This window comes from Seriola lalandi, unplaced genomic scaffold (assembly GCF_002814215.2).
Source record: "Seriola lalandi dorsalis isolate HSWRI2012SDOR001 ecotype SW California unplaced genomic scaffold, Sedor1 jcf7180002054857, whole genome shotgun sequence".
NCBI classification, from domain to species: domain Eukaryota; kingdom Metazoa; phylum Chordata; class Actinopteri; order Carangiformes; family Carangidae; genus Seriola; species Seriola lalandi.
The window spans coordinates 542024-568252 of record NW_019525410.1 but is presented as its reverse complement, the minus strand read 5'-3'; the positions used below and the strand labels follow the sequence as shown (position 1 = coordinate 568252).

General features: G+C 40.9%; 4 protein-coding genes and 1 long non-coding RNA gene across 5 annotated transcripts in view; all 5 read right to left on the bottom strand.

The window, feature by feature from the left end:
- LOC111670548 (3',5'-cyclic-AMP phosphodiesterase 4B-like) overlaps positions 1–117 on the bottom strand; it is a 45194-nt gene extending 45077 nt beyond the window's left edge. The window contains exon 1 of the mRNA XM_023427300.2: positions 48–117. The gene's annotated coding sequence lies outside the window, so the exon portion shown is untranslated. The remainder of the gene's footprint in view (positions 1–47) is intronic.
- A 1971-nt stretch (positions 118–2088) lies between these two features.
- On the bottom strand, positions 2089–2911 carry LOC147817901 (uncharacterized). The gene is made up of 2 exons (XR_015438534.1): positions 2744–2911; positions 2089–2212 (listed from the first exon to the last, which is right to left on the bottom strand). It is a non-coding gene; the product is annotated as an uncharacterized LOC147817901 (long non-coding RNA).
- A 2707-nt stretch (positions 2912–5618) lies between these two features.
- leprot (leptin receptor overlapping transcript) lies at positions 5619–8852 on the bottom strand. The gene is made up of 4 exons (XM_023427316.2): positions 8651–8852; positions 8205–8280; positions 7284–7470; positions 5619–7181 (listed from the first exon to the last, which is right to left on the bottom strand). The coding sequence occupies exons 1-4, from the start codon at positions 8664–8666 to the stop codon at positions 7065–7067; spliced, it is 396 nt and encodes a 131-aa protein (XP_023283084.1). The 5' UTR covers positions 8667–8852; the 3' UTR covers positions 5619–7064.
- A 1323-nt stretch (positions 8853–10175) lies between these two features.
- Positions 10176–18737, bottom strand: LOC111670518 (phosphoglucomutase-1-like). Its single transcript, XM_023427258.2, has 11 exons — positions 18256–18737; positions 16663–16825; positions 15659–15805; positions 15289–15414; positions 13101–13291; positions 12798–12952; positions 12443–12558; positions 12206–12341; positions 10864–11047; positions 10560–10688; positions 10176–10436 (listed from the first exon to the last, which is right to left on the bottom strand). Exons 1-11 carry the CDS (start codon positions 18511–18513, stop codon positions 10347–10349), a joined length of 1695 nt encoding a protein of 564 aa, XP_023283026.1. The 5' UTR covers positions 18514–18737; the 3' UTR covers positions 10176–10346.
- Positions 18738–19136: 399 nt separating this feature from the next.
- On the bottom strand, positions 19137–23897 carry LOC111670516 (angiopoietin-related protein 3-like). The gene is made up of 7 exons (XM_023427254.2): positions 23391–23897; positions 23075–23185; positions 22009–22129; positions 21540–21653; positions 21092–21187; positions 20639–20911; positions 19137–20536 (listed from the first exon to the last, which is right to left on the bottom strand). Exons 1-7 carry the CDS (start codon positions 23895–23897, stop codon positions 20325–20327), a joined length of 1434 nt encoding a protein of 477 aa, XP_023283022.2. The 3' UTR covers positions 19137–20324.
- Between the last annotated feature and the right edge of the window lie 2332 nt (positions 23898–26229).

Here is a 26229-nt window from a genome sequence, read left to right as displayed (position 1 = left end):
ATTATACAGTACTTAGTCAGCAGTAAAAAAAAAAAAAACAAACTTACAGATGAAGCTTTTCTCCTTGAGCCAGTGGCGAGAGGAGGAGCGGGAATTCACGTCAGCAGACTGTCAAGCCTGAGAGACAAACAATGTCTGGATTACAATTTGACAGATCACACAGCACAGCAAATGAAAAAAGAATATATATGTATATATGTGTGAGAGTGATCTTAGATCAGCAACAAAGACCCCTGACCATATTACCCGCATAAAATGGACACAATACTTTCTCTCTGACAAGCATGTAAAGGATCATAGATATTTACACATTACAGTAGACAGTATAAAGTAGTTTTGATAAGTCTGAGTTATAAGAAAAGTCGGACGCCCAGAGAAGTGAAAAAGCTGCTGGACTTCTTCTCTTCATGCAAGGAATCTAGTCTAGAATCACAGTTCCTACGTTTTCAAATAAAATGCTTGACAGTTCAATTTACCATCCAGCACATACACACAGATATAATTACACACACAAATACGATTCTTCCTGTTTTCACAGTCAGCTGTTTTTTCATCACTGCTCCTTATATGACAAACTCTGACCAAAGTGACTCAGTCTGAAACACTAGATGCCCGGTGCAGACAGGCATGTATTCATCAGCTGGAAACGAAACATCAGTGTCCAACAACAGAAAAGGCAGTATAGTATTCACATGGCCAGTAAAGCCATTAAGCAGCCAGTAAGTGAGTCATCAGTCTGGCAGCCGGAGTCCTTTTATCAAGAAGCTGGATGTATGTGCCCTGTTGTTTCAGCACTTACAGACGATAAAAGGGGCAGTGGCCACATGACCGGGTGCACAGAAATGTACAACTGTGTAGACATGCAATAAACTAGGCTTAAAAGGGAAATGGAGCTAAATATCACAAGTGTAACGTAACAGTATGGCACGCCAGTGAAATGTCACTGCTGTGGCGTGGCAGAAGAGCTAGTGTGGGATGGCAAACTGATGCACAGCTCTAAAAAAAATATTTGCAAAAGAGAGAAATTCCCAGAATAATATTCTCGAGATGAATCAATTTTACGTTTTTAATTTTTGTGTTTTGGGAACGGAAATATAGCCAACAGATGTTCAGACAGATGTTCAAGTCAGCAGCAAAGTTAGAATAACTGTATGTGGTCTGTCTGTAGTAGAAGTTCCTATAGTAGAGTTTCACAGATAATAAATCCCAGTATAGTTGGAATATTACAGGAATAGTGGTGGTAACAATGTCCATCTGACCAGACAGAAATTAACTGCAGTGGTGTGACCAATTCACACAATTCCTTCCTAATCCCAACCAAATTATTTTGTATACACATCCTCACACATGAAGAAAATTTTTAAGAAGACATAATTAAAATTAAATGAGACTTTATGTTTAAAATGTTGGGACACATTTAGGTTCAATAACACATCTGTAAAGGAATATCATAAGAATTTCTCACAATAGCTTTCATTGTTAACGGTGCATTGAAAGATGAAAGCCACCAAAACTGATCAGTTTCAATTCCCCCATTCAACATACGTCTATCTGATATTGATATCTTCGTGATATTTTGGCACATTTTTTCCATTCGTTGCAGTGTATTTGGCAACTTTTACCAAACAGTTGCTACTTTTGTGCCACTGTAACAGCGGAACAGTTTAATTTTCTCCATAATTTACGTATGACGCTGTGGTCGTTGTCAAATGACTTGCTGACAAACAGTAGCGGCTTTAATCAAACACCAAAAGGTTCAACACAAACATATTTCCAGTCTCCACTGTTACAGAGATTACAAAAGGTCACTTTCAAGTCTCTGTATTGACTCAAGTCAGACACATTAAGCCCTTCCTGGTTTATTATGTTGATTTATTCAACTGGGTAAAATAATGAGCCCACCTAGCTCTATTTATCTACAGCAAGTCTTAGCTGACCTCATTTGACTTCACTGCTAAATGGACAGTGATTGATTATGTGAGGGCGTGTAACACTTGGTTTATGGACCCAACCAGCAGCTCTGCCATTACTGTGTCAATGTGGGTTTACCCAGACTTTCCATAACATCATTTACACATATATATTCCCTTTTTCTTTTTAACTGTCCCAAACTCAAATACTTCTCTGCAAGAGTAACCACTAACTGGGAATGTGTCTTACCTCGTTTGCCCTCATCATCATTCTTCATGGGAAACGTGTGTTTAGGCTGTAACTGGGTGCAATACATCATTAGTTAGAAATGTGTTTCAAACCACACACATACAGACAAAAAACTGTCAAAGTAGGCTGTCAAAAGGAAGACAGATGCCAACAGTTCAAAGTCCTGAGAGGGATGAAGAGCGCAGCCGAAATACAGACAAGAAGCCTACGTGATGTGACTGAGTCGAAAAACCTTTCAGTGCAACTCAAGATGTTTCACTGCTGATCATGTTTTTTCTCGAAAATAGCGTCTGTGAAGCTCAAATGACGGAAACCTGCCACCTGAGCATCGTTAAACATGAGTTTTCTGCACCAATGAAATCCCCTATGCTTTCGCATGATAAACTTCAGACGGATATTGCGCAAATTTAGCAAAACTTTAAAAATGTCGCGCGGTTTTAGGTTGTAGGCTACAGAACAAAGGCATTACTACACAGTGCAGACAGGATAGCGTCGGCATAAGATACAAAGACATTATAATACTTCGTTGGGAATTAAGGAACATTCACATCTTATCGATAACGAGATACGTTCAGTCTCTTACCGGCGCTATATCCGCTTTCCTACGCGATGCTGCCGTAGCGACACAACGCACCGTCTCCTGTTTCTCTGCCGCGCGTCAGAAGCACGCGCCCCTTTTTATCAGCTTCCATTTGTGCTATTCGCGCTCGTTCCCCTACCCGACCCCGGGAGCGCATCGATTGGCTTTGACACCGACGACGCAAATGCTTCCGTTTACCAATGGCTGTAAGTGCGCACGCCCTCTCTACCTTCCCACTGCTGCCTGCCCTGTCCATTTGATTTCCAGCCAGAGTATAGATCTGTTTCACCGGTTCAATAAGGCTGCAACTCCCTGGCTCTGCTTTTCATCGACCTCCTCATGTGTTTTAGCTGATTGTCTCTTTAAATAGCTGTTATATGTGTACCAATGTAGTGATAGTTATACTCGTTGTCTTTCTGGGTATGATATAATGACGCAAAGTTAAATTAAAGTTTGAAGTTTTATACTATGGGTCATGTAGTTCATTAGAAAGAGCAATGGTTACTGCTATAGGCCTAACAGGTTGTTCCAGTAGCAAAATTAATATAGGTTAATTAAATATATTACAATTTCCATAACTTTTATCTAGCTATCTAACAAGATATGTATTTGCCTGTTCTCCACTGTTGTGCTGCTTTACATTACATAGTTAATAGGTGCATTTATATAATAAAATTCATCCAAAACACTTACACAGAACAGTACAATTTGCCTCTCATTCACACTCTCCCTAATGGCAGTGAGCTGCAACGCAAGGTGCGGGTCTAACACCAAAAGCAACTGGGGTTCTGAGTCTTGCTCAAGAACACTTCTACATTTGGACAGGAAAAGCTGGGGATCAAACCACCAACCCTGTGATCTGTGGATGATCCATTCTACCTCCAGAGCAGCCCCATAAATATTAGCCTATACGTATATAATGTTGTTGATCTGTGTAGTTGTGCTGGAAAATGAATTACATTGCACAATGTTAAATTGTTTGTGCTAGTTTGAGGTGTATTGATAAATTACATTGCATCACTTTGTGTTACCCAATTCTGCGTTGCGATGTTGTGTTGCACTGTTCAGTTCTTTTTCACCTTGTGCTGTGCTGTGTTGTGTTAAGCCATGTGGCTGCACCTTACTGTATGTTTAACACCACAACCCACAGCGATGCCCTATATATTACAGTATCTCACAGCAACATAATAGGCTGTGTTGTACTGTGTTACATTACTCTAAACTGTGTTGCACTGTGTAGCGTTCAAGGCCAGACTCAGTAGTCTTTGGAATAATTTTGATGCCTTAGCTGTTGCCAGGCAACAGCTGTCCTGGAACAGAGATGAATGGGGGTCCCTGGGCTCTTTCGCTTTCTTCATCTCATTTTTACCTTCATCTTTTTTTATTTTCAGTGTCTCTCACTCGCAGATTATGTTGAGTATAAATGCAGTTAGACGTAATCACTTCCTAGCAGTTCCCCTTTTTGAGCAGAGAGCCTACTTATAAACCATCAAGGTGTCAATCCATGGGTTGAGGGATACAGTGCAACTCTGATTCATATGATCTCATTGTCCCTTTTGTGAACCAAGGGGCAGTAGGTGTTTCTTTCAACATCTGTTTTACCTAAGTCTTAACGAAGTCAGGATTAATCAATCTCCAGCTTTTCTCCATGAAATATGTAGTTAACAGATGGCTTGTCTGGATCCACAGCCACCTTAAGGGCTCTCTCGGTTGCTGATGGACCTCATCTTGCACATACTGGCCCAGGAGTGGACACTTGGCCTGGAAACCCTATGCAGAGAACCTTGATGGGCAAAGGCATCACCCCTTCCTCTGGCACTGTTCCATATAGTTGTATTTGGCCCTGTTCATCTTGCTGATGCTGCTGACAACCAACAGGGGAATTTAAGCTACATCAGTGGACAAACGTTTAGTGAAAAATCTTTGGTACGTCATTCCATACCATATACAGTTTACATTAAATATTGCACATACACAGCTTTGAAAGTCTTCTCCATAAGCGCTTTTCACACAGCAGCATTGATGCAGCCACTAACCTGTCTGTGGGATGTTTGTCCATACGTGCTGAATCTCCCCCCTTGTGAAATGTGATCACTGGAGGCGGATAGCACAGATGTTTTTCATAGAAATAATTCATTTGCAGAGTGTGGGTTTCTTTTTTGTGTGGTGGAAATGCACTCCAAGCAAATTGGTGAGGCAGCTTCAGTGCATTCCTGTAACACGTGAATAGCGAACGAAATTAAACCAGTCAAGTTTGATGCAGCTGCGGGGCTGATTTCTAACACATTGTATTTAACCCTGAAAAGATAATGTTGGCTTTTATCATTCTTTTGTTTTGCAGCTTTCTCACAATTGGCAATATTGTTAATCTGTACAATTTAATATTAATGTTTCTGTGCTGGCAAAGAGCAAAACAGAAAGGGATGTAGGGAGATGTTTTTCAGTGAAAATTACAGGCTACGAGGCACAACATGGAGCTGTTTTACGTGCTGCTTGTTGAATACTGCAAAATATCTAAATTATTTAGCAGCTGTTCACACCTGAATTTCTGTTTGTCAGGCCTAAGGTCCGGTCAGACAGAAATGTACTGACCACCAAAACACACTGACCCACACACAACCTCTCCGTCTTTTCTATCCTGTGCCTCGTGGGAGGCTGTTACTGAGGTCCGCTCCAGTCACTCCTGCTGCTGTACTATATGAACAGTGTGCAGGTGTCTATTTGAATGCATCATCCATCAGCACTGGACAGAGATAAGCTTTCCAAAAGTCAAATCAAGTTCTCAATCCGCTCGACTGAGCCCTGTGAAATTCACTTTCCATACCAGCATTCATCTCGACGCATCATCAGCAGTGAAACAGAAGACAAAGCCCACACGTTTCTTTCACTATACAGAGAGATTTAATCAATGTTAGAGAAACAAATGCAGTCAGGAGGTTATGAAATAACCTTTCAGAGCTCTTCAGCACTTGTTAGTGTTTTCAAGGTTTGGGTATGGGTGGCACGATAGACAGAACAAACTTTCTTCCTATTGATCATGTCAGTTGTGAGACACAGTATAATGCTTGTCCTTTCAAAACCTATCTTTGATAGTCTCTGAAGTGGGGCTATCTACACAAAAAGAAGAACCTCATTAATAGTTACCAACAGTGATGAAACAGAACATGAGGATGTAATATTGATTTACAGATTCCAATGGCCTCTGATGATGAAACATTAAAACTGACTTGAATCTCAAACAGAGATTTTTCCACTAACAGTTTGCACAGGCACTTGTGACTGAGTCCGCAGGTTAAGCCCTCACCATTAGCATGAAGCACACTTTGCCTAAAAACATACATGTACAGTATTTACCATTCAACATGTAAAAATATAATTCACAAACTGATCTTTTGTAAATATTATGAATCTCTTTGTCATCTGCAGTAATATAAAATGAATGTGGGTACGGCTCACACGAGAGTTAAACACAGATGCTCAGATGTATGATACATACTAACCAGTGCTTTCTCAAATGCCTCTGCTAGCTTTTGAGCATCATGTTGCTGCATAGTACAGATCAAAGCCTACAGTTCAGTGGTGAATATGCTCCATTTTTGCAGTCTACAATGATCTTTGGTGAGAATGTAAACAATTGCACCAAAACAAAAAGCAAGGCTTCAAAGTCTTGAAAACAAAAACACACAAGATCTCCATACAAATATATATATTTCACCTGATTAGGAATCCTAAAACTAGTTGTCAGATAGCATGGATTAAGATGACTTGCCCTGCCTTTACACTTTGAACACTGTAAACAGTGCTCATATTAAGCAAGCCATAATTCGGTATAGCCAGTTCCCCCTTGAACAGTGAGGACAGATAACACAGTGAGTATTGTGGTGAGCATTAAAATATAGTTACTCTTTTGGATCCCTTTATGATATTGATTAACTGAAGCGTAATGAAATAGCAGGTAGCTGCAATGAACAGGGTGATTTGGGGGTTGAAGCAAAGGCGAGACAAGCTAAAATACACTGGTTAAGGTGGATAGTGACGGTGTTAAAGCATAAGCAGGGTACAGGCATCATTGTTTCCCTAGTCCCAGACATAAGGCACATTAATAAGGTACATAGTGTTGTCTATAATACCCCCTAACATATTAACATCGGCCTGATAACATGCCCAGTATCTGACATTTTCAAGCCTGATAATCATCCCCATGGAGTGCACAACAATTGTGCCCCTTAGTCTGCAGTTTATCCATTCAACTATCCGTCTACCCACCTATCTATCCATCCATCCATCCATCCTTCTGTCTGTCTGTTCACTGTCCAAACGCACTCTACCACTGCTCCCAGCTGAAGTCATCGCCACCTCCAAACACAACAAAGAAGCCAAGGATGGTGAGGAAGATGACAGCGTTTCCCGTCATCACCAGACCGCAGGCACCCCACTGGATCTGTAAGAGAGAAATATCTTAACTGAGGCGGCCAAAAGATATCAGTGGTCATATATTTGCATTCGCATACAGAATATTTCAACATATGTCAAGAGAACTCACTGTGCTATTGCGGGCTAAGACAATAGGGAGACCAAAAGATGATACGACGATGCCAGTTGTTAAGAAGTAGGCCAGCTCTCTGCACGCATTGCTGGAGGAGTCAGTGTCATCACTAACACGTCTGGATATAAAGGTTGGGATGGGGCTCAATATGTAGAAAATCAGTACGAACAGAGGCCAGTATACCCTACAAACACAGGTATGGAACAGTTAAAAAGATGGTTCACATTTTAAGACAAACAGTGGTATGAGTTTGCAGCCTCTCAGATAAGTATATCATGACTAAATGTATTTAACAAAAATATATTAGACCAAAACAGCTAACCACACACAACAGAATGAAACTCTACAGATTTTGCACATGAAGGTCAGTTTGCACATCACAAGAGTTACTGTTAAGCCTGTAAAAAAAAAAAAAACACTATACAATGTTTTCTGTGACTCTGAAGGAGATTTCTAAAGTCTGAAAAAATAATCCTGATGACATCAGAGATATCTCAGCTTGGGTCGAAGTTTAAAGTTTTTAACAGAGAGCCGGCATTACAAGCTGGGAGCGTGGGGTTAGAAAGAGGTGGGCATTTAGGGGCAGGGGGGCTCTAATGAAAGGCGCTATTGAGTTGAATTATGGAAATTGTGGGATTCAGCATTTCTGAGCCATAACAGGCTATATTTCTGGACGTCTGCTGCATTGAAGATTACTTTTTTTTTTTTTTTTTTTTTTTTAACCCTGCCACTTAAAAGTCCATCAACTTTAATACTAAATTACTGGAGGGTATTTATGAGTACAGTCATTTCTCTGTAATAAATTACCACATCACTGGAAGAAATAAATGAACTATCCCTTTAAGAGTCAACAATGTATGTTAAGTCAAGTCTGGTCTTTACAATGACATAGATGCTTTGTTGTAACAAAGAACCTACCCATACTGTTCCAGTGCACAGCCCAGCAGAAGAAATGTCAGCCCAATGGCTCCACTAAAGGACAAACCAACCAGTGCTGAAAGCAGAGAAACATCAGTTTCATTATATTACATAGGCACTGATATTTATATTCTATCCAACGTGTAATGAGAAACAAAGCAGACTTGTAGCCCTTGGTATTAACAGTTTGTGGCTAACTGTTAAATATACTGTGAAAAATAGCAACAACATTATATTCAAAACCGCTTAATATCATAATAATGGAAAGAAATAGCCTGTAAACACGCTTAATGTCCGCGGACAGCAATGCAACGATAGCTTTCGACATGATTCAGCACAGGTTTTAAAACATTTTAAAACTCGGGTTAACAAAGTTCTGAAACACAGTCGCCAAAAAAATAACCGTCCACTTGTTAAACGTAACTGCCAACTGTCGACTAAAATACCTTTAATGCCAGCCATTACGATAAATGTGTGAAACTTTCTCTTTTGACTTTTGTTCTGCTCCTTTGCTGTTGTTTATGTGCTGAGGCTCTGCTTCTTGGTAAAACCACTTCCTGCTTCCTCCATCGGGTCCTTCTTTGTCATCAGGTGACTGTTAAAGCTACAGTTCAGTAGCTCGCGATCACTCGCTGTGCACATGCACACTCACTTGAACACAACCGAGTGCTGCCGACTCTTCTTCTTCTTCTGTTTTTGACCGCTTGTGGTGCGCGAGGTTCCCGGGGGGCGTGTTTAACACCCAAGAAGGCTTCCTCAACCACTGTGTTTTATATTTAAGCAGTATACACTGTTATACATTATTTATATTATTAGCCTACATAAGTTGTAAATAGTAACATTAATAAAGGCTGACGTCTATTTAATTTCTAATTTATTTTCACACATTTGTGAGTGGTTTTACTTCCTCTTCCATTATCACATAGTTCCCTTGTTACATACTCTTCATGTAACTTTAAAAAAAAAAAAAAATTTTGGAAATGGTTGCTCTGAAAATTGTTGGAGGAACTACAAAACCACAGTAAAAAAATACCCTCGGTTGAACCAGGGCTAAACTCAGTGTGTCTCCCCTTTGTTAGGCTTCAGGCCCACTATAATATGGAGATTAAACTGGGTGAAAGGTGCAGTACTTCAAAGGGCATGACTGATCACACAGCTAGAACAGATGTTAGCGGACTGATGCTGCTGCCGTACAGCTGGAAATCCTGTATCTACCATACCTGGATAAGTTCCCTTCAAAAAGTTTCCTGTTACAGCTTAAATGTCTCCTGTTTCACCTTGGTGTGGTAAAGAAGATTTAGTAAAAGAATGATCAATTAAGTCTGATGTTCTGGTAATAAACTGCGCCTTAATATCGCTTTGCTGCTGTTTCTTGTAATTTTCAGGACAGTTACTGCCAATGGAAAAATGTGTTTGTGTCTCTCTTTGTGTTTATGTTTGCACGAGCTGGCATGTTGTCACTCATCCTGCAGCACCCACATGCTCAGCTTCAATTTAAGGTTGTTATTAGCTGATGAGTTTTAATTTCCCTGAATGACAGAGTAAGCATCATCCAAATAATAATTTGAGGCTTCATAGCAGGAAACACCCAGTTTCTTTGAAAATGATAGCTGGGTGCACAAGGAGGTGTTATTCATGAGATAAACCTTATGTTGCTTTCTTATTATCTTCAAAATCAACAAATCTTTAGTTCTCCTTTCTGCAAAACCATTGTGCTGATACGCTTTGCAAAACCACAAATCTTTAAAAAAGAAGTGAGAATAGATGCTGCTATAAAGAAGTTTCAGACAGGAAATGAAACTGCTGTTTTCAAACCACAGTGTACGTTTAATAAGAGAACATTATGTCATAATAGGTTGTTTTGATCTCTAAGAGTGATTTTGAAACCCTACTGCTTTTTTTGCCAGTGACTCATTGCTACAAATCACAATCACAGAAGTAGAATCGACATGGACCACACGTCACACGTAATCCAAAAATAAAAAGCTGTTTAATGTGTTACAGAGACAGTCACTGAATATAGTTTCAACCTAAAACGCATGCCGTGCGGCTACATTTGGAATTTAAGCTCAGTTCATACAAAAATCTGGAAGGAAAAACAAAATGGGCATTACTGAAACCATGATGGAGAAAAGTGAGGAATCATGTGATGACTGATGGGCCACTTCGACCTGTCCTGTGATGGAGCTGGGAAATCTTCAGAGCGATTGTTGCCAGGGGTGCCAGGATCACCTGTAACAAACAAGGACAATATATAAGCAATATTGTTTGTTGGTATTTTTTACTTAGAGATATTTTATTCCAGAATGTTCAATTTAACATATTTTTGGGTTATTTTGATAATTAGACATCTACCTGTGTGTCTTCAAAAATGTGCTCCCTCTCATAGCTGTCAATGTAGATTCGAACAGTCGCCCCGTCACTACCTGTCCCACTGAGTCTGTAGATGATTCGAGAACCATCAGAGAAGATTATCCGCAGACCCTGCAGTGAAAACAGCCCAGCACAGACCACATGAAGCTTTCAGGATTTGCAGGCACAGCTGAGTGGCTATGATGCTGAAAGAGCCCAAACACTCAGTGAGCATGGGACACAGGATGTATCTGTTCATATAATAAGATTATCATTACCGGAATATATCTCGGTGTGTGTCATGTACCTGGTTCCTGGAGATGGTGCTGTCAACAGGATCTGTGTACTCAAAGTTGTCTGCTTTTTCCACTTGGTAGATTTTGTCTTCCACAGCAAATCTCTGCTTCACGAAGGACTTGTCTGAAATCATGAACTCCAAATCCTCCATCATCTCACAGGCTGCGTCTATGTCGACATTCTCATAGTCATATCTGGACCAAACGACAACACATTTAAAATACAAGATAAAAAGTGTTTTATTAATCAACAGGTTCTTATGTGACACAGCAAATAGATTTTTCTGTAACAGTCAGTGTTTAGAGTTTAGAGTTTATATTATCTTAAGGCGGTGAAAACTGTCAAAAATTTTAAATTAACTCCAATAATTTAGAAGAATGTTTGCACCATAGAGCAACAATACCCACCAAATGTACATTTCTTTGCTAATGTAGTGTTTTAAGATTATTTGTAACCATTGTATGACAGAAGAATTTTTTTTTTTTTTTTAATGACAGATATAAGCTTCAAGTTGAAAATATATGCATTTATAGTGATGGCAACACAGGCAAATAACATGAAAGATTGCAGAGTCCCTGACTCATTATTTTACATTATCATTCACTGCACAGCACAAGGCTTGACAGAATGTGCAATGGCATATATTTTCCACTAGATGTCAGTCTTTACATGTGGCAGCACAGGGGATTTCTCAGCCTACCTCTTAATAGCTCCATCTAAAGACAGGTGACAGATTAAACAAAAAACCTGAAAAATGTTGGAGAAACAGGATGACAATGCCCCCATCCAAAGGGTGGAAATGAAAATGATGCAAATCAAACACTATGATCTTCGCAGTCACTAGATCTCAACCCAACTGAACACCTACGGGAGATCTTGGACCAATGTGTTAGACAGCGCTCTCCACCACCATCATCAAAACACCAACTGAGGGAATATCTTTTGGAAGAATGGTGTTCATCCCTCCAGTAGAGTTCAAAGACCTGTACAATCAATGTCAAGAAGCACTGAAGCTGTTCTGGTGGCATGTGGTGACCAGTATCTTACTAAGACACTTGGTTTTTCCTTTGATATGTCACCTAATCAAAAATAATTATTCCCCCGTTACTAACTTTTTGCTGTCCTCTTCCTTGTGATTTCAAAACATTTTGTATCGAGTGAGATGAATGAAAGATCCGGCCCAAATTGTCAAAGTAGCAAGCGGGAGTGTGTTGTGTGTTGTGAGATCTCTCTTCAGTTTCAGTGGTTGTCAGTGGTTTGTGATGGTTGATGCTGTAAAACCACGAATACAAACTCAGAAAAAACAATTGTGTTTACTTGTATGATTGACTCTCAATCATTTGCCATCTCACCTGGTGAAGTAATTTCTTCCATATTTTAACCAGTGGTCCTTAAGAATATCCTCCACACTCTGTCTTCTGCTGGCCAGAATGGACAGCCATGCCAGCACAGCCCAAAGCCCATCCTTTTCCCGAATATGGTCTCCACCTGAAAGATGATATGATGATATCATCTTTTTTTCCTCCCACAGTATTTCAGTCAAGATGAAGCATCTTTTGATAAAATAACTCACTGAAGACGTACAGTACCTGTACCAAAGCTTTCCTCTCCACACAGAGACAGTCGGCCTGCGTCCATTAGGTTCCCAAAGAACTTCCACCCAGTGGGAGTTTCATATAGCTCTATTTTTGTTGCCTTGGCTACTCTGAAGGAAAATACAGTGAAAGAGTTTTCTAAGAAAGCACAGAGAAACTTTGAAACGCCAGCAGAAGGCAACACAATTTATTCAATACAGGTCCGGTTATATCGTTATTGTACATCTAAATACAAAGATTAAATCATTCAACCTTGAAGAACTCTTAAGTTTGACTTGGCCACAACTTGGAAAAATCTAAGGCTCATTGGTTTTGATAGTGTTATGTGAAAGCCAGGCCAAGGTTTTACCTGTCTAAGGCTGCACTTGTGGGCATGCTGCGAGCGAAGCCTCTCACCCCTGTATGCTGGAAGTACGGGATGCAGAAGATGTTGTCAGCAATCACAGCCACAGAGTCAGACGGGGTGACGAAGAAGCCGTGTTTACCAAGGATCATGTTACGGTCCTAGAAAGCCGACAGCCAGACAGAGGTCAGAGATCAAAGCCTTTGGTTCAGGCCCAGGTTCCAGACATGAATGTAATGGATCATTTTTGCTTGATGTCATTTTATAAATTTGAGCAGAAATAAAGAAATTAGAAACCAGTGCACACACCCCATCGCCATCAAAAGCTGCACCAAAATCATGCTGTCCATCTCTCATGCTGTCAACCAGATCTGCAGCATAGGTGAGGTTAGGGTCTGGGTGTTGACCCCCAAAATCCTCCATTGGGATACAGTTAATTGCAGAATTGGCAGGACAGCCCAACTCCTCACACAGTATTCTCCTCACATATGGTCCTACCACTGGGGAGACAGGGATAAGACAGGGCTGATTATAAAGACTACGGAAGTCAGATCTGGTATGAAGTAGCATTATCGGCATTGCTCTCTTTAAAGCAGTAGTTGGACATTTTGGGAAGCTCCATTGAAAATGTTATTAAAACTGAACAAGTGTGTACGGGGTGCCTAATGTAAAAATTCAGTTGCAATTTTTTAGCTGATATAATTTGAATATTTACTCACTTTCATTGCATTGAGGAAGGTGTAAGGTTCTTTATGGACCGTTTTTACCGTTCACTCTACATGCACAGAGAAGATAAGGCCAGCCATCACATCATATTTCACCTTTGCAATATAAAAGTATTGTTAACCAGATTATTTAATGAAGGGAAACATCATATACAGTCACTACAGGTGCCGTCCACACTATTAACGGTAAGGTAAGTATTTTTAATTTTGACTTTTCAAAGCATTCTGGAGGGAGATATTGTTAGCTAACCTGACCAGCTGGCTAGGTTTTGTGTCACTTGGCTGCTAGCTAAGGTTTTTCCTTGTGTTGTGGGGACCTGAAACAAGAGCCAGCATTTTAAATGTCAGATATATCTAACTTGGTACATAGCTATCTGGGAAAGTCACACATTAACAACAGCATAGGCTTCATAGAGTGGTCATTTTATTACCGGTAACCACTAACTAGGTTATGGGTAAGTAAGGTTACCTATTTCTGAAACATAGCTGCAGAAAATCCTTTCAGTGGATCACAAAACCTTAGCTAGCATCCGAGTGACGCTAACAAACGGTAGCTAGCTGGTCAGGTTAGCTAACAGTAACTCCCTCCAGAATAAAACCACTTACCTTACCGTTAATAGTGTGGACAGTACCGGTGAAACTGCACCTTGGGGTGCAGCCCGCACACCTGCCTCGACTGAGTCACCCCTCTCACCGACTGATCCGCGGTCAGTGGCGGGGGCGGGGCTTTGTGAGCTGAGGCTACTGCAAGGGGGCGTGGTCCAGAGCGCGGCCTTGGGTTATTTGCTTATTTTCATTTAGATTCAACATTTAGATTTAAATGTAACATTTTAGATTTAACTTTTTTTTCCACATATAATATATACACATTGTCAACAATTAAATATAGCATGTTGTTTTACATGAATTTCTGTCTCAAATGAGAAAAAAATTAGCTTAATGTGAGGAAAGTGAGCTAAATATTCTAAATATATCAGCTAAAAAATTGTATCCGAATTTTTACATTCGGCACCCCATATGATTCAAGCTGAGAGGCCAGATTTATAGTGATATACAGTATAAGGTTATGTGGTATCTACTCAGTAACAATATTTGTCATGAGGGAGTCTATATTGAGCTGTTGTGGTGGAGGATTTAGTTCCTACAACCCCATATCACCTCTGCTGGAACAAAGCCTTAAACAACACTCTCACAGGATTCAAAATTTCTCTGATCTTTTGGCAAACATTTCTCATTGTCATCACTGACATGAATATAGTAAATTATTTGGATGGGATAATTGAAGGAACTGTGTCAATGGAATTACCAAAACAAAATATTACGCAATAGTTGGAGGTTTTGGTGACTGAGGCCAAACAGATTGTTATTTACTGACTGGTGACTTGACTTGTCCTTCGCATTTGACCGTACGCAAACAATTGGAGGAACATGGTCATCATGAACATGTTGTTTTTCCTGATAACTTGACTCAGTTTGAAAGATGCATAATACTGAGCTTTGATTGTGAGAAGAACCTACATACACTGGCCTGTGTGCTCCTATTATATTGTTAAGAATGCATTTTTCCCTTTTATTAGATATTCAAACATGAAGCCAAAGGTCCAGTCTGCTTTCAAACCCAGAACAGTTGTATGTAATACATTAATACAGCAATTAAAACCAACAGACACATGATTTTTAATGCAATATTTGTATCATATAATCTTTCTGTCATGATGTTGTTTACAGTGTAATGGAGAAGATCTTAATGAGATGAAATGCTTTCCTCTCACCTCCGTGCATGGCGTCTAGTCTTATTTTGATGTGGTTCTCTCCAGACAGAAGCTCCTTCAGAGCTGCAAAGTCAAAGATATTCCTCAACAAGTTGGCGTATGATTCCACGGAGTCCACAATTTCCACTGGACAAAACCACAAATGAGAACAAATAATGTATCAGTCGTCAGTGACTCTCTGATTTGAGCTTGTGTTTTATCTCAGTAGTCAATCAAATGAGTCAGAATTTATGTTTGATGTCAGAGAGTAAGTATTTTTTTATATATGCAACCATAAAGGGAAAGTTTTCAGTGATTTCGAATATTTTTTTCTCTCCCATGCCCTCTGTCTTTTCCTGATCTGAAGTGCTTGGATAATGCGACACTTCACCTGTGAAGGGTTTGAACTTGTTCTCCAGATCAAACATCTGTTTTCCCAGGGTCGTCAGATCCACTCGAAGTCCAGGGCAGATGGCAAACTCCTCGATGGTTCTGCTGATTTGGAAGATCTTGTTTGTGACAGCCTCTTTGGCCGGTCCTAGATGAAGTAGATATTATATTTATGGTTTAACACTGATGGTCAGATGTAGAGTACTGTAAAAGTAAAGTAGGGTGACAAATGAAAGAGAAAATCAGATGGAGTCATCCTGGAAAAGACTGCTCCCATCAGGATAGAAATGATTCATCATATAGGATAAAAGTCATCACTCAGAACAACTTTGTATTTATTTGCAGTGACCCTTCACTCTAAAGGGACAAATGGACCTAAACCATGTCAGCAAAATGGCCCCCACTGCATAACAGAGCCACCAGATCCCCTCACTGTAGGGGTCAAGCATTCAAGCATCCCTCTCTATGTAACCGTCAACGCCTGTTCTCACTTACACAGTCCGGTCACGTCTTGCATCAACATTCTCAGTCACCTGAGGACAAATTGCTCTTGTGTTTTTCCTTACACAACCACAATGCCTTTTCCACAGATCTGAATGTAGATGTCGCTTTAGTCACTGTTCCTACTCAAACATGAGCTAGTTGAGCATCTCTGACTGAAGCTCCTGCCATCTGTGCCCCAACAATGAACCCTCTTTCAAAGTCAATCGAATCTTTTCCTCTTTTCATCTTGATACAAAATCAGAATCAGTCTGCTCTGCATTCTTTATACATGATGCCACAAAACATGACTGGATGTTAACTGCTTATTTGTATCATGCAGTGCACCTGTGTGGAAGCATTTGCATTCATTATGTTTCTCCACTCATTTATTCAGGTTTTTCCTTTGTGCCACATGTCTGAATGAAGCCTTGTACAGCCTTTTTCAATGTCTGACTTCTCTTGTGTCACTATTTTGCACTTGGCTGATGACCCTGCATGAGTCCTCCTCTCCAGTTACCATACCTCCATTGACAGTATTGAACTTAATGCCAAAGTCTCCATCAGGTCCACCGGGGTTATGGCTAGCAGTGAGGATGATGCCTCCGATGGCTTTGTATTTCCTGATCACACAGGAGATGGCCGGCGTGGACATTATCCCGTGGTGTCCAATGATCAGACGACCCACCTGAGGAAATGTCACACAGGTGGGTGTGAGATGGCTGGCATGACTGTGTATCTTAATATATCTGAGTGGGGGAGGGGTGGGAATGCCACTCGATATCATACTTCTTCCTAAAGGTAAGCGGGGTGTGAGTGTATTTTGAATCCCACTGAGTATACCATCCATCCGAGAAAGCATCAGACGCTCACAGCTTATGATATTTAAACCTGAGGACCACAGAGAGCTCATGGCTTTGGCTGGCAAGAGAATGGAAAACAAAACAGGTTTCATATGTTTCTATTTGAAGCTTTGCAGTTGCAGCAGCAGCTACCTAGAGTTATGGCTAAAAGGCAGTATTCATCCTTTAATTTCACAGTGTTACATTGTTCTGCTCTTGTGTTGCATTATACGTTTTTCTGTCAGTGGTCTTGTATTGCTTGTGGCTCACAGATACACTCAGTTGGTTGCTCAATAGGAGCAAATGCCTCTAATCCAACAGTCCTGTAATAAATCCTTCTTCATGGGTTATAATGTGCAGTTTTTGTTGAAATTGTCTGGTCGTTTTGGATACTGCAGTTTTGGGTGCTGTTAAATAGTATTGTGTTATACACACAGGTGTTGCTATTATTTTGTCCTCCCCATTTATATCAATGAGGGAAGGCTAGTTAACAGAGACACCTCTCTGTATAATGTAATACAGTGCAGCAGTACAAACTGCAGAAGGAGCATTTATTACAGGACTGTTGTATTAGACTCCATTAGTTTCAGCTACATGTTCTGAATAACAACAAAGGGACAACTAAATGTATTTTAATGAATTATTGAAGTTGATAAAAGCATCAGCAAACTGCTACAAGTTACTGGTTGTAATTTTAACTAAAGGATATTATGGCACTAGATGAAAAATGAAAAGTTACCAGAAGTCATCCATAGATGGGCATTTTATGGCAATTCATCTGATAGTTGATGAATGAGATGAACGAGTGTAAACTATAAACAATATTTTACCTTTCATTTAATTTAATTATGTTTTGTATAATAATGTAATATACAAAAGAAGTTCCAATCATCTGTTTGGATTTCTCTTCTGTTTTGTTTACCTTTGGATTAAAAATTATACCTTTAACTTGTTGGATCTAGGATACATATCTTTATGTTATGTTCCAGATATTCATAATGCTTCCATGTGTCAAAAACTGCAAGTGAATTCTAATACAACATGAAGCTGGTAGAACCAATGACAACAAAGTGATAATAACAGGTGATCAGGGCAAGTGACACTGACATACGTGAAGTGATCTGCACACAGTGATATCGGCCCATGTGCTCAACCACCCACACACTTACCAGCATGCATACACACACACACACACATACACACACACACACACACACACACACACACACACAAACACACACAAGGCGAGTAAATACACACACATGGTGACACTGACCCCATTGGCAGCTGCCATCTGCACAATGACCTCAATAGCTGTTTGGTTAAAGAAGCGTCCGTCTCCCCCCACCACCACTGTTGAACCCTGGCGGTCACGTAGGTCAATGGAGGAGAAGATACTCTGGATGAAGTTGTGCAGATAGTTCCTCCTGGACTGAAATACAAAGACCCTTTTCCTCAGGCCACTGGTGCCAGGTCTCTGGTCAGGGTAGGGGGCTGTAGGGACAGTCACCACCTGCAGAGGACTGTTGTCCATTGTTTCAAAATGAAGATCCAAACTAATGTGGTGGCGTAAAGAGCTGGGGAACCTGTTGTTTTGAGGGAAATCCCCCTGTCAGTGGACATGGGGAATGGTACACAGCAGGGGCAGAATGGGAGGGTAAAATCCTGACTCCTCCTATTATTTAACTGGAAGCACAGGGTCACAGTGGTGCTTCTGCAGCCCAAAATAACCCTCCGAACTAATGTGTGTGCAGAGGCAGTAACTGAAGACGCTCCTTCACACATGTGCCAGGAGATCACTGTCAAGGCTGCAGGCCCAGTCACAAAGACGTGTGTGTGTGTGTGTGTGTGTGTGTGTGTGTGTGTGTGTGTGTGTGTGCGTGTGTGTGTGTGTGTGTGTGCGTGTGCGTGTGTGTGGGTGTGTCTGGTGTCTGACTGGAAGTTACTGAGTTGTTATGGGAGCAATTCATCCATCTGTTAAGGGTTGCAGCTGTGCTTGGGGTAATGATATACAAAAAGAAGGATGGCATCTCTCATCGAAGATGCACTTGGTGCTATTTTAGGAGAGGATATTTACCCTTTTTAAAAGCTGAGTGTGAGAACAGAGAGCGTAAGGAGCAATTAGAGACTAATTAGGAGCACATACTGATATAGATATGTGGTTTTAAGAAAGTGTCTGTTGACACAACAAACATAATTTATTGAATCTAATTATACAAGCAGCCGAATCAAATCAGAGTAGAAGGTTATCTGCGTGAGACAGAACAACACTGCCCTCTACAGTCTATTCAGGGCACCTTATAACACAGTACAATCACACTACAACCTCCCAGTGCAACATACAGAAAGTTTTAGTATGTAGTAATAGCGTGAACTTGCATTAGTCATTTACTAGACTTTGGCATCAAAACAAAGTTGACATTACTCTATTACATAAGTACCAAACAATTGACAGCCCATGGTAACAAACAGGACATTATATATGTTTTTGAATATAAGCATTAAATGAAGTCACCATCATTCTTTTATTTTTTCAAGTTAAATAAAATATAGCAAATGTATCAAAAATAGAGTATGTAAAGTAAAGATGAGTGTTATCTATAGCAGTGGTTGCTAACTAATCCCTCAAAATGAAACAATGTCTATCTGGGACCCCTTGTCATTCATTGCGGATGTTAAACTGTAACAAGTGAAATTTCACATTGTTGCTTCTGAATCATTTTTAGAGGACAGAAGGGATAAATCTGTGCACAGTACACTTGTGTACATTTCACAAGACAAAGAAACAATTAATGAAGAGTCAGAACTATGTTTTGTAGATGTATCTTGTGACCTGCTCAGTGGGTCTCCCACTTCCCGTGTTGGGAACCACAGCAGCACATTGTGAGTCAATGTGACCCAATATAAAAACTGCTCATATATGGCTGTCTGTTTCAGTTTCCTCTGTGTAACTTTTGATGTCTGCGATACTGTGAGTGAAGATAGATTTCATGCCATGGTATGAGGTTCTTAACAATAAGCTAACAGCATTTCAGTGTATATTAGATTTCAGTATACATTTTGATGTTCTACGACATTAGAAACTACATGCACAGCATCCTGGCCATAGGAAGTAAGTCATTCTTGGGGCTTTCTGTTTATGACACAGGAGTACGCAGGGTTGCAAAGCTTTGTTAGTGTCCTATGTGACTACCTTAAATCTATTAGGACTTGACAGCTTCCTCGCTGCCCAAGTCTTCTAAAACCATGGCTGCTGACAAAAAGCATTGCCACGGCTCTCCTTAAGAGGCCGCTGTTTGATGCTGATTGTTTTGAGGATTTTCACTGGAGACTGTTGGTACCGGATCAGAGAAAGATGCCTGTCTCAAAGGAAGCTGAGGAGGAGGAAGGTGAAGCTAGAGGGTAGACAGAGATCTGGGTGAGCTTGAGGAAGTAGGGAGCTTTCCGGGCAGGCTTCCACTGAATCCCTCTCCGACGCTCTGAACGCCCCTTTGGTCTCATGTGGAAATATCTCCCATTCAGGTTGGTGTCTCCGCAGGCGTTGAACCACCATCCGCCTGGAAGAAAGCAGAAATGACATGTTGTGCAGCTGATACTAGATGACAAGTGTTCATGAATCCCCTTATTTGCATAACATTGGGATAAAACATCTGCTGTACCTGTGTAGCTGTGTGCACAGTTGAGGTCCTGGTGCTTGTCATTGTCCCTGTCCTTGGTGGAGAACATCATGCCCGTGTGGTTGCTGATGGGGTCCGGCAAATCTCCAGACAGATGTGTGAGGTGAATGGTGTAGTTGCTCTCTGGACCGTCGAGGTAAAATCTGTATTCGATGAAGCGTCTCACCTGTTTCCAATCTTCCAGCTGGAAGTGAAGAACAGAGTCGCCCTGAGCGGCTAGAGAGCGGATCTTCCTGAGACCCAGCCAAAACTCTCCTGTCAGAGAGAGAGAGAGAGAGAGACATCAGAGCTGGGTTAACAAACGCAGACATGATGCACACAAACTCATATACAGAGCTGCAGAAATAAGGTTAAAAAGTAGTTGTGGATTTGGCAGCTGAGAATTAATTTTCCAACATTTCTAACATTAATTGCGCACACAACAGTGTCTGTTACCTTGAAAATATCCAAACCCATTTTCATACTTCTCCCAGGTTTGATCAAAATTCACTGAACCATCCCTCCTCCGCTGGATGACTGTGACTCCGTACTCTAAATGGAAAAAAAAAAGAAAAAAAATTGGATAACCTCATTAGAATTTATGATCTTTAAAATTGTCATTAATCAGTTTTTAAAATGATTTCAACTGTTATTCAGCAATAGACATTCAACAGACGGGAATTTACATTCTGTTGCATTCTTTTATCTTATTGATCTCAGCCTCAGTGTTAACTGTTCACTCTCACACAGCTGTGTCACAGCTGCATTAAGTTACCACTAATGCAAACTGCACATTTGCTACTGCTGCTGCTTTACATTAAAAATGAAATGGCTACTTTAGTTAAGACAGACAGTTGGACTGATCAAAAATGAACACGTGATCCTGGAAAGGAGTTTGTCGTACCTTTGCTCATGTCACAAAAGGCCATGAAGGGCTCTGATCCGTTGGGTCTGATGGCGTAGACGCCACTGGCTCGCTCCCCTCTGCTGAACAGCTGGCTGCAGTCTGATGGCAGGTCTGTTGGAAAATGACCACAAACCTCACGTCAAACTTGAAACTGTCCTGAATAAAGTTTAGCTGTGGAGCAGAGAAGCTAATGCACACATGTGACCAGAGAATTCATATCAGCTGCATTAATGGGGTGTGCAGGATAATTGATTGCTCAGTAAGTAGTGACACTGTGGATGTAGCAGGCAGCTCCCAGCTGTATGAATATGAGGCAGAAAATTGCTGGAAATTGCCTGGACACATTCTTAAATCATGAGCAGTGACACAGAAGGACTGAATACTTAATCTAAGTCCTTGCTGATGGTGTATGTCAAATAAAAGGTTCCAAATCCAAATATGACTCTCAACATTTCCTCCATCTTACTCATCATTTCGGGGTTGTTGGTCGAGCTTGAGGTCAGAAAAGGGGTGAGTGTTGGTGCTTCACTGTTGAAGTTTTCAGGCATCCTCTCAATGGTGTCCTGGGCCAATGTGTTGGCTGTAAGCTGGGGAAAAATTATAGGGGAAACACTTTATCTTGCAGATATAATTCTCGGACTGACTGTAGAGGAAAAACTGTGGGTTATGTTGTTCTGCAAAAGTAGAAATTTTCCAAAGTTTTTGATTCATTTTATTGTAATAATCCGAATTTTCAGCTCTCAAGAATCAATGCAAATGTATTCTATCACTGAGGCACAGGCTGAGATTATTCAGAATATGGACAGCTCCTTCATCATGTCTGCACTCTTCAAAGATTTAAAGTCTAAATTACACGGCACAGTAGCATGACTCCATTAAAGCTTCTTTCTACCAGAGCAGTCGGTGCAGTGCCATGATGATGACAGCTCATAACTCAAAAGGCAGCAAAAATAATCGTAGGAAACTGATGGAGAAATGCATAGTTAAAGGGCTGTATGAAAATGTGTGTGTGTGTGTGTGTGTGTGTGTGTGTGTGAGTGGGGAGGTGGGGTGAGTGTGGGAGTGAGGGGCAAGGCCCTCCCCCCATTAACAATTATTTCTTTGGCCCCTCTCCTCAACAAGGAAAACCCTTGTTCCAAGTACCTTAAAAATATTACAATTTGACAAACATAACAAAATGGTGGATATTCCACTTAATAAAAATATAAATAAATGTGATCTGATGATGCTATAGCCTGACACATATGACATCAGATATCTCTCCACCAATCAAATTAGTTAAATGATGCCTGAGTCACATGGTTGGGTGTGGCGATGTTTTTTTTCCTGACAGTTTCTACATGGTGCAGTGTTAAATATTAACCTTAAAGTCTTTTTTATGGTGTAAAATGGTATGGTCTTTAATTTATAAAGTAAATATCATAAAAGAAGAATTAATCAAGGTAAGAAAATTTAAAGGGGCCATACCCTGCCACCCCCCCAAAAAAAATGTATTCCCTCCTCGTCTCTCCTTCCCAGTCCCTAACATCTACCTTTTCCTCCAGGATCTTGATCTTCGTCTTCTGGTGGTTGATCTGGTCGTTCTGCTCCTTCACAGCGTTTAGCAGCTCAATGATGCTCTGCTCCTGGCTGTTGATCACATCCTGCTCATGGAAAAAAGTAGGAATTATGGGATCTGTTACACAATGGTGTTATTTAATTGTTAATATTATACGAAATTCTTTGAGTCGGTATAGAAACAAAGTATAGTTAAAGATAAAAATATATTCTACTTCTTACTAACAACTACTTTCTTGGCAGCTTGTTAAAGGTTGAATCAAGTGCAGGTTTCGACAACAGGTGACTCACCCTGAGGCCATTGATCTCTGCCACTTGTTCGCTGGTCACCAGACCGTGCGACAGAGTGCTCAGCTTCTTCTCCAGGCCCTCCACTTTGTTCTGCAGTTGACTCTTCTCCTGCATGATGTTGTCCATCTTGGAGTTGATCTGAACAGACAGGTCTTTGATCTCGTCATTGTTGGCCTTCAGCACCACGGTGGTCTTCTTCAGCTCCTCCCCTTCCTCCTTGATTTCACTGGCGAGCACAGACAGCTGGTAGAACGAGTGGTCGAAGATGTTGAGCTTCTGGAGGATGTCATTTATCTGTCCCTTCGTCCTCTGCACGAACTCCCGCAGGCTCTGGCCCAGCTGGAGGAGGCCGTTCGCCAGGAGACGCACGTCATCCAGACCAGCAAATCTGGACCGGGTTTCGGCCGGCGCCCCAGGCTGGAGGACAGGAGTTTCCTCGTTGCCACAGAGGGCAGGGACACAAGCAGCAGACAGAACAAACAATACGGGAATTAGTATGGTTCTCATGTTGTTGCCTTGATGCTTCACCGGCTGTGTGTTGATGGTGTCAGGCAGCTCTCTCCCTCCTCTGTGACTGGACAAAGAGCTACTGAGTGAGGAAATCTTGGGTTTTATATGTGCACTGTCTGCTATCAGGTTAATGATTCTCCTCATCTGATCAATATCAGTACAGCGGATGGAGTTTCCTCCTGCTGAGTGGACTATTGAAACTTGATCATATTCACATCATCATCCATGTTCAAAATCCAGTGGTCAGTTTTGATATTATCATAAAGTGGAATGTTTACAGTTTTTCTGCATTTAACGTGCTCCACCCATTTTTCAGTGCGTACGGTTTTGCTCCATCTAAACTGAATTTGTTCCACTGAGCAGGTTGAATTTACTGAAAGGAGAGTGATTTATCTTTTTATCCACTTGCCACTGCAGCAATGTCAAATGATATATATTCGGTTTCAGTTCTATATAAGGCATTTCTTTTTTGTTTTCTGAACCCGGATGGTGTGACACGGTGTGACACGGTGTGACACGATGTTTTCTCCTGACCGGTAGTTACCTTTGACGAGGCCATGGCTTCTCTCTGTTATTGTTGTGTAGTCTAGTTTATTTTTAAACAGGAAGATGACCCAGTTTACATATAGGATTGATTGAGAAATATGACTTATGCAATTGTGGTTTTGCAATGTGTTACTTCATCTACTTTGATCCCCTGGTGGGTAGGTCTAGACGCTATGCAAGTACAGACGCATGTAACGTCACTAGCTGTCTATGACAATGAAACCAGGCAGCATGGATCTGTTTCCACTGTAAATCTAAAGACAAAAACGCAAGTCGAAACGTTGCCTCTTATTTATGAATGGAAAATCTGCAGCCCTGCAATCAAACATTATTCCATTATCTGCAAAAAGAGGTTGACCTGCATTTGTGCAACAGCACTCCTTCACTACACACACACACACACACACACACACACACACACACACACACACACACACACACACACACACACACAGTGCAAGAAAACAAAAGACTCATTTGTGGTGCACAGTCCCTACAACTGTCAGGGGGAATATGAAGACCTAGCCTCTCCTCTGTTAAATGTTAACTATACCCATATGAGAGCAGGATTGCATGAGCCCCACAGTGTGTACACAGTAAACAGTGTCCACAACCCTGATTTCAGCCAGTGAGGTCTGCTCTCTGGAAGGTAAAATGTATGGGTGCATGGTGGCCCACATTTATGAACCCTCTAATGACGCAGCAGCAACGGCTTCAAAGAGTAAGAGACACACAGTCTAGGGGCCACAGGGAAATCAAGGATGTGTGTGTGTGATAAACAATGAACGGAGAGTAAGTCAGTCACCATTATACTTGACATGTGTGAGGGTTGGAGATGGAATATTGAGCTCATGAATACGTATTAACATAATTTATCACTGTGGATTTCGCTTCTATTGATTATTTATTGATTATAAATACAGAAACATACACATCAAGAGCTACTGAATGAAAAACTACCATGCCACATGCAGAACTCTCCAAAACGAGAGTGAATGCAGGCTGACAACTCCTCACCCTTTATATTATTATCACCATGGAGATTGTCTTATCTTATACTTTTTGGGCCCCAGATTGTTATAACAGCAATTAGAGAGTTGTCAAGTTACCAAGGTTATGACATTTTCTAATTTCGGGATATGGATTACATACAACAAATGTATTTCCCACTGCTTTATTTTGGACAAAATTTATACTAAATATCAATATATCAGTGTATATGTGTGTGAAAGTGACCCCACATGAACTCCAAACCCAAAGTGATTAGATGGAGACTCTCCCTCAGGGGCAGAATGTAATGTGCCTGAGGAGAACACCAGCAGCCATCAGACTGTACAGCTCTGCCTCCCCACTCAGCTCCTGCTGGAGGGTGAAGCAAGTCTCCTGCAGCATCTGTATGTCCTTTACTGCAATGTTGAGTGATATTTCGAGCATACAACAGTAGACACACATTTTCACTCTCTTTAAATTGATACGATTGAGTGATATCGTTTAGCAGGTTTTCTTCAGCCCAAATGGAAAAATGCAGAAGTATTTGCAGGTTTAGCTGTTACACTAACTTTTATTACACTCTCTGTTTTGCCATTTGGCACCTGCTATTAAAAAAAGATAACAGTTCACATTATTTCGTAATACTGTTTATCTACCATACACACAGACTGTTTACTTGTTTGATCAAACCGCCAAAGCCAAATAGATTTTTGTACAGCTGGCATATTTGTGGTCAAGCCACATACACACACGTGCACTCGCAAACACACACAAACACACACACAAACACACA

What these genes read in the sequence shown, in the direction of transcription:
- LOC111670516 (XM_023427254.2), bottom strand. Translation starts at nt 23,897, where the DNA reads ATGAGAACCATACTAATTCCCGTATTGTTTGTTCTGTCTGCTGCTTGT. An exon ending in CAGAGATCAATGGCCTCAGG is followed by an intron (nt 23,186 to 23,390) that starts GTGAGTCACCTG and finishes TTCCATGAGCAG; the next exon opens with GATGTGATCAACAGCCAGGA. An exon ending in CTGTGCACACAGCTACACAG is followed by an intron (nt 20,537 to 20,638) that starts GTACAGCAGATG and finishes GCTTTCTTCCAG; the next exon opens with GCGGATGGTGGTTCAACGCC.
- leprot (XM_023427316.2), bottom strand. An exon ending in TGTGCACTGGAACAGTATGG is followed by an intron (nt 7,471 to 8,204) that starts GTAGGTTCTTTG and finishes CTGTGTTTGTAG; the next exon opens with GGTATACTGGCCTCTGTTCG. An exon ending in TCTTAGCCCGCAATAGCACA is followed by an intron (nt 7,182 to 7,283) that starts GTGAGTTCTCTT and finishes TCTCTCTTACAG; the next exon opens with ATCCAGTGGGGTGCCTGCGG.
- LOC111670518 (XM_023427258.2), bottom strand. Translation starts at nt 18,513, where the DNA reads ATGGACAACAGTCCTCTGCAGGTGGTGACTGTCCCTACAGCCCCCTAC. An exon ending in AGATGGCAGCTGCCAATGGG is followed by an intron (nt 16,826 to 18,255) that starts GTCAGTGTCACC and finishes ACATTTCCTCAG; the next exon opens with GTGGGTCGTCTGATCATTGG. An exon ending in GGAAGAAATTACTTCACCAG is followed by an intron (nt 11,048 to 12,205) that starts GTGAGATGGCAA and finishes CGTTTGGTCCAG; the next exon opens with ATATGACTATGAGAATGTCG.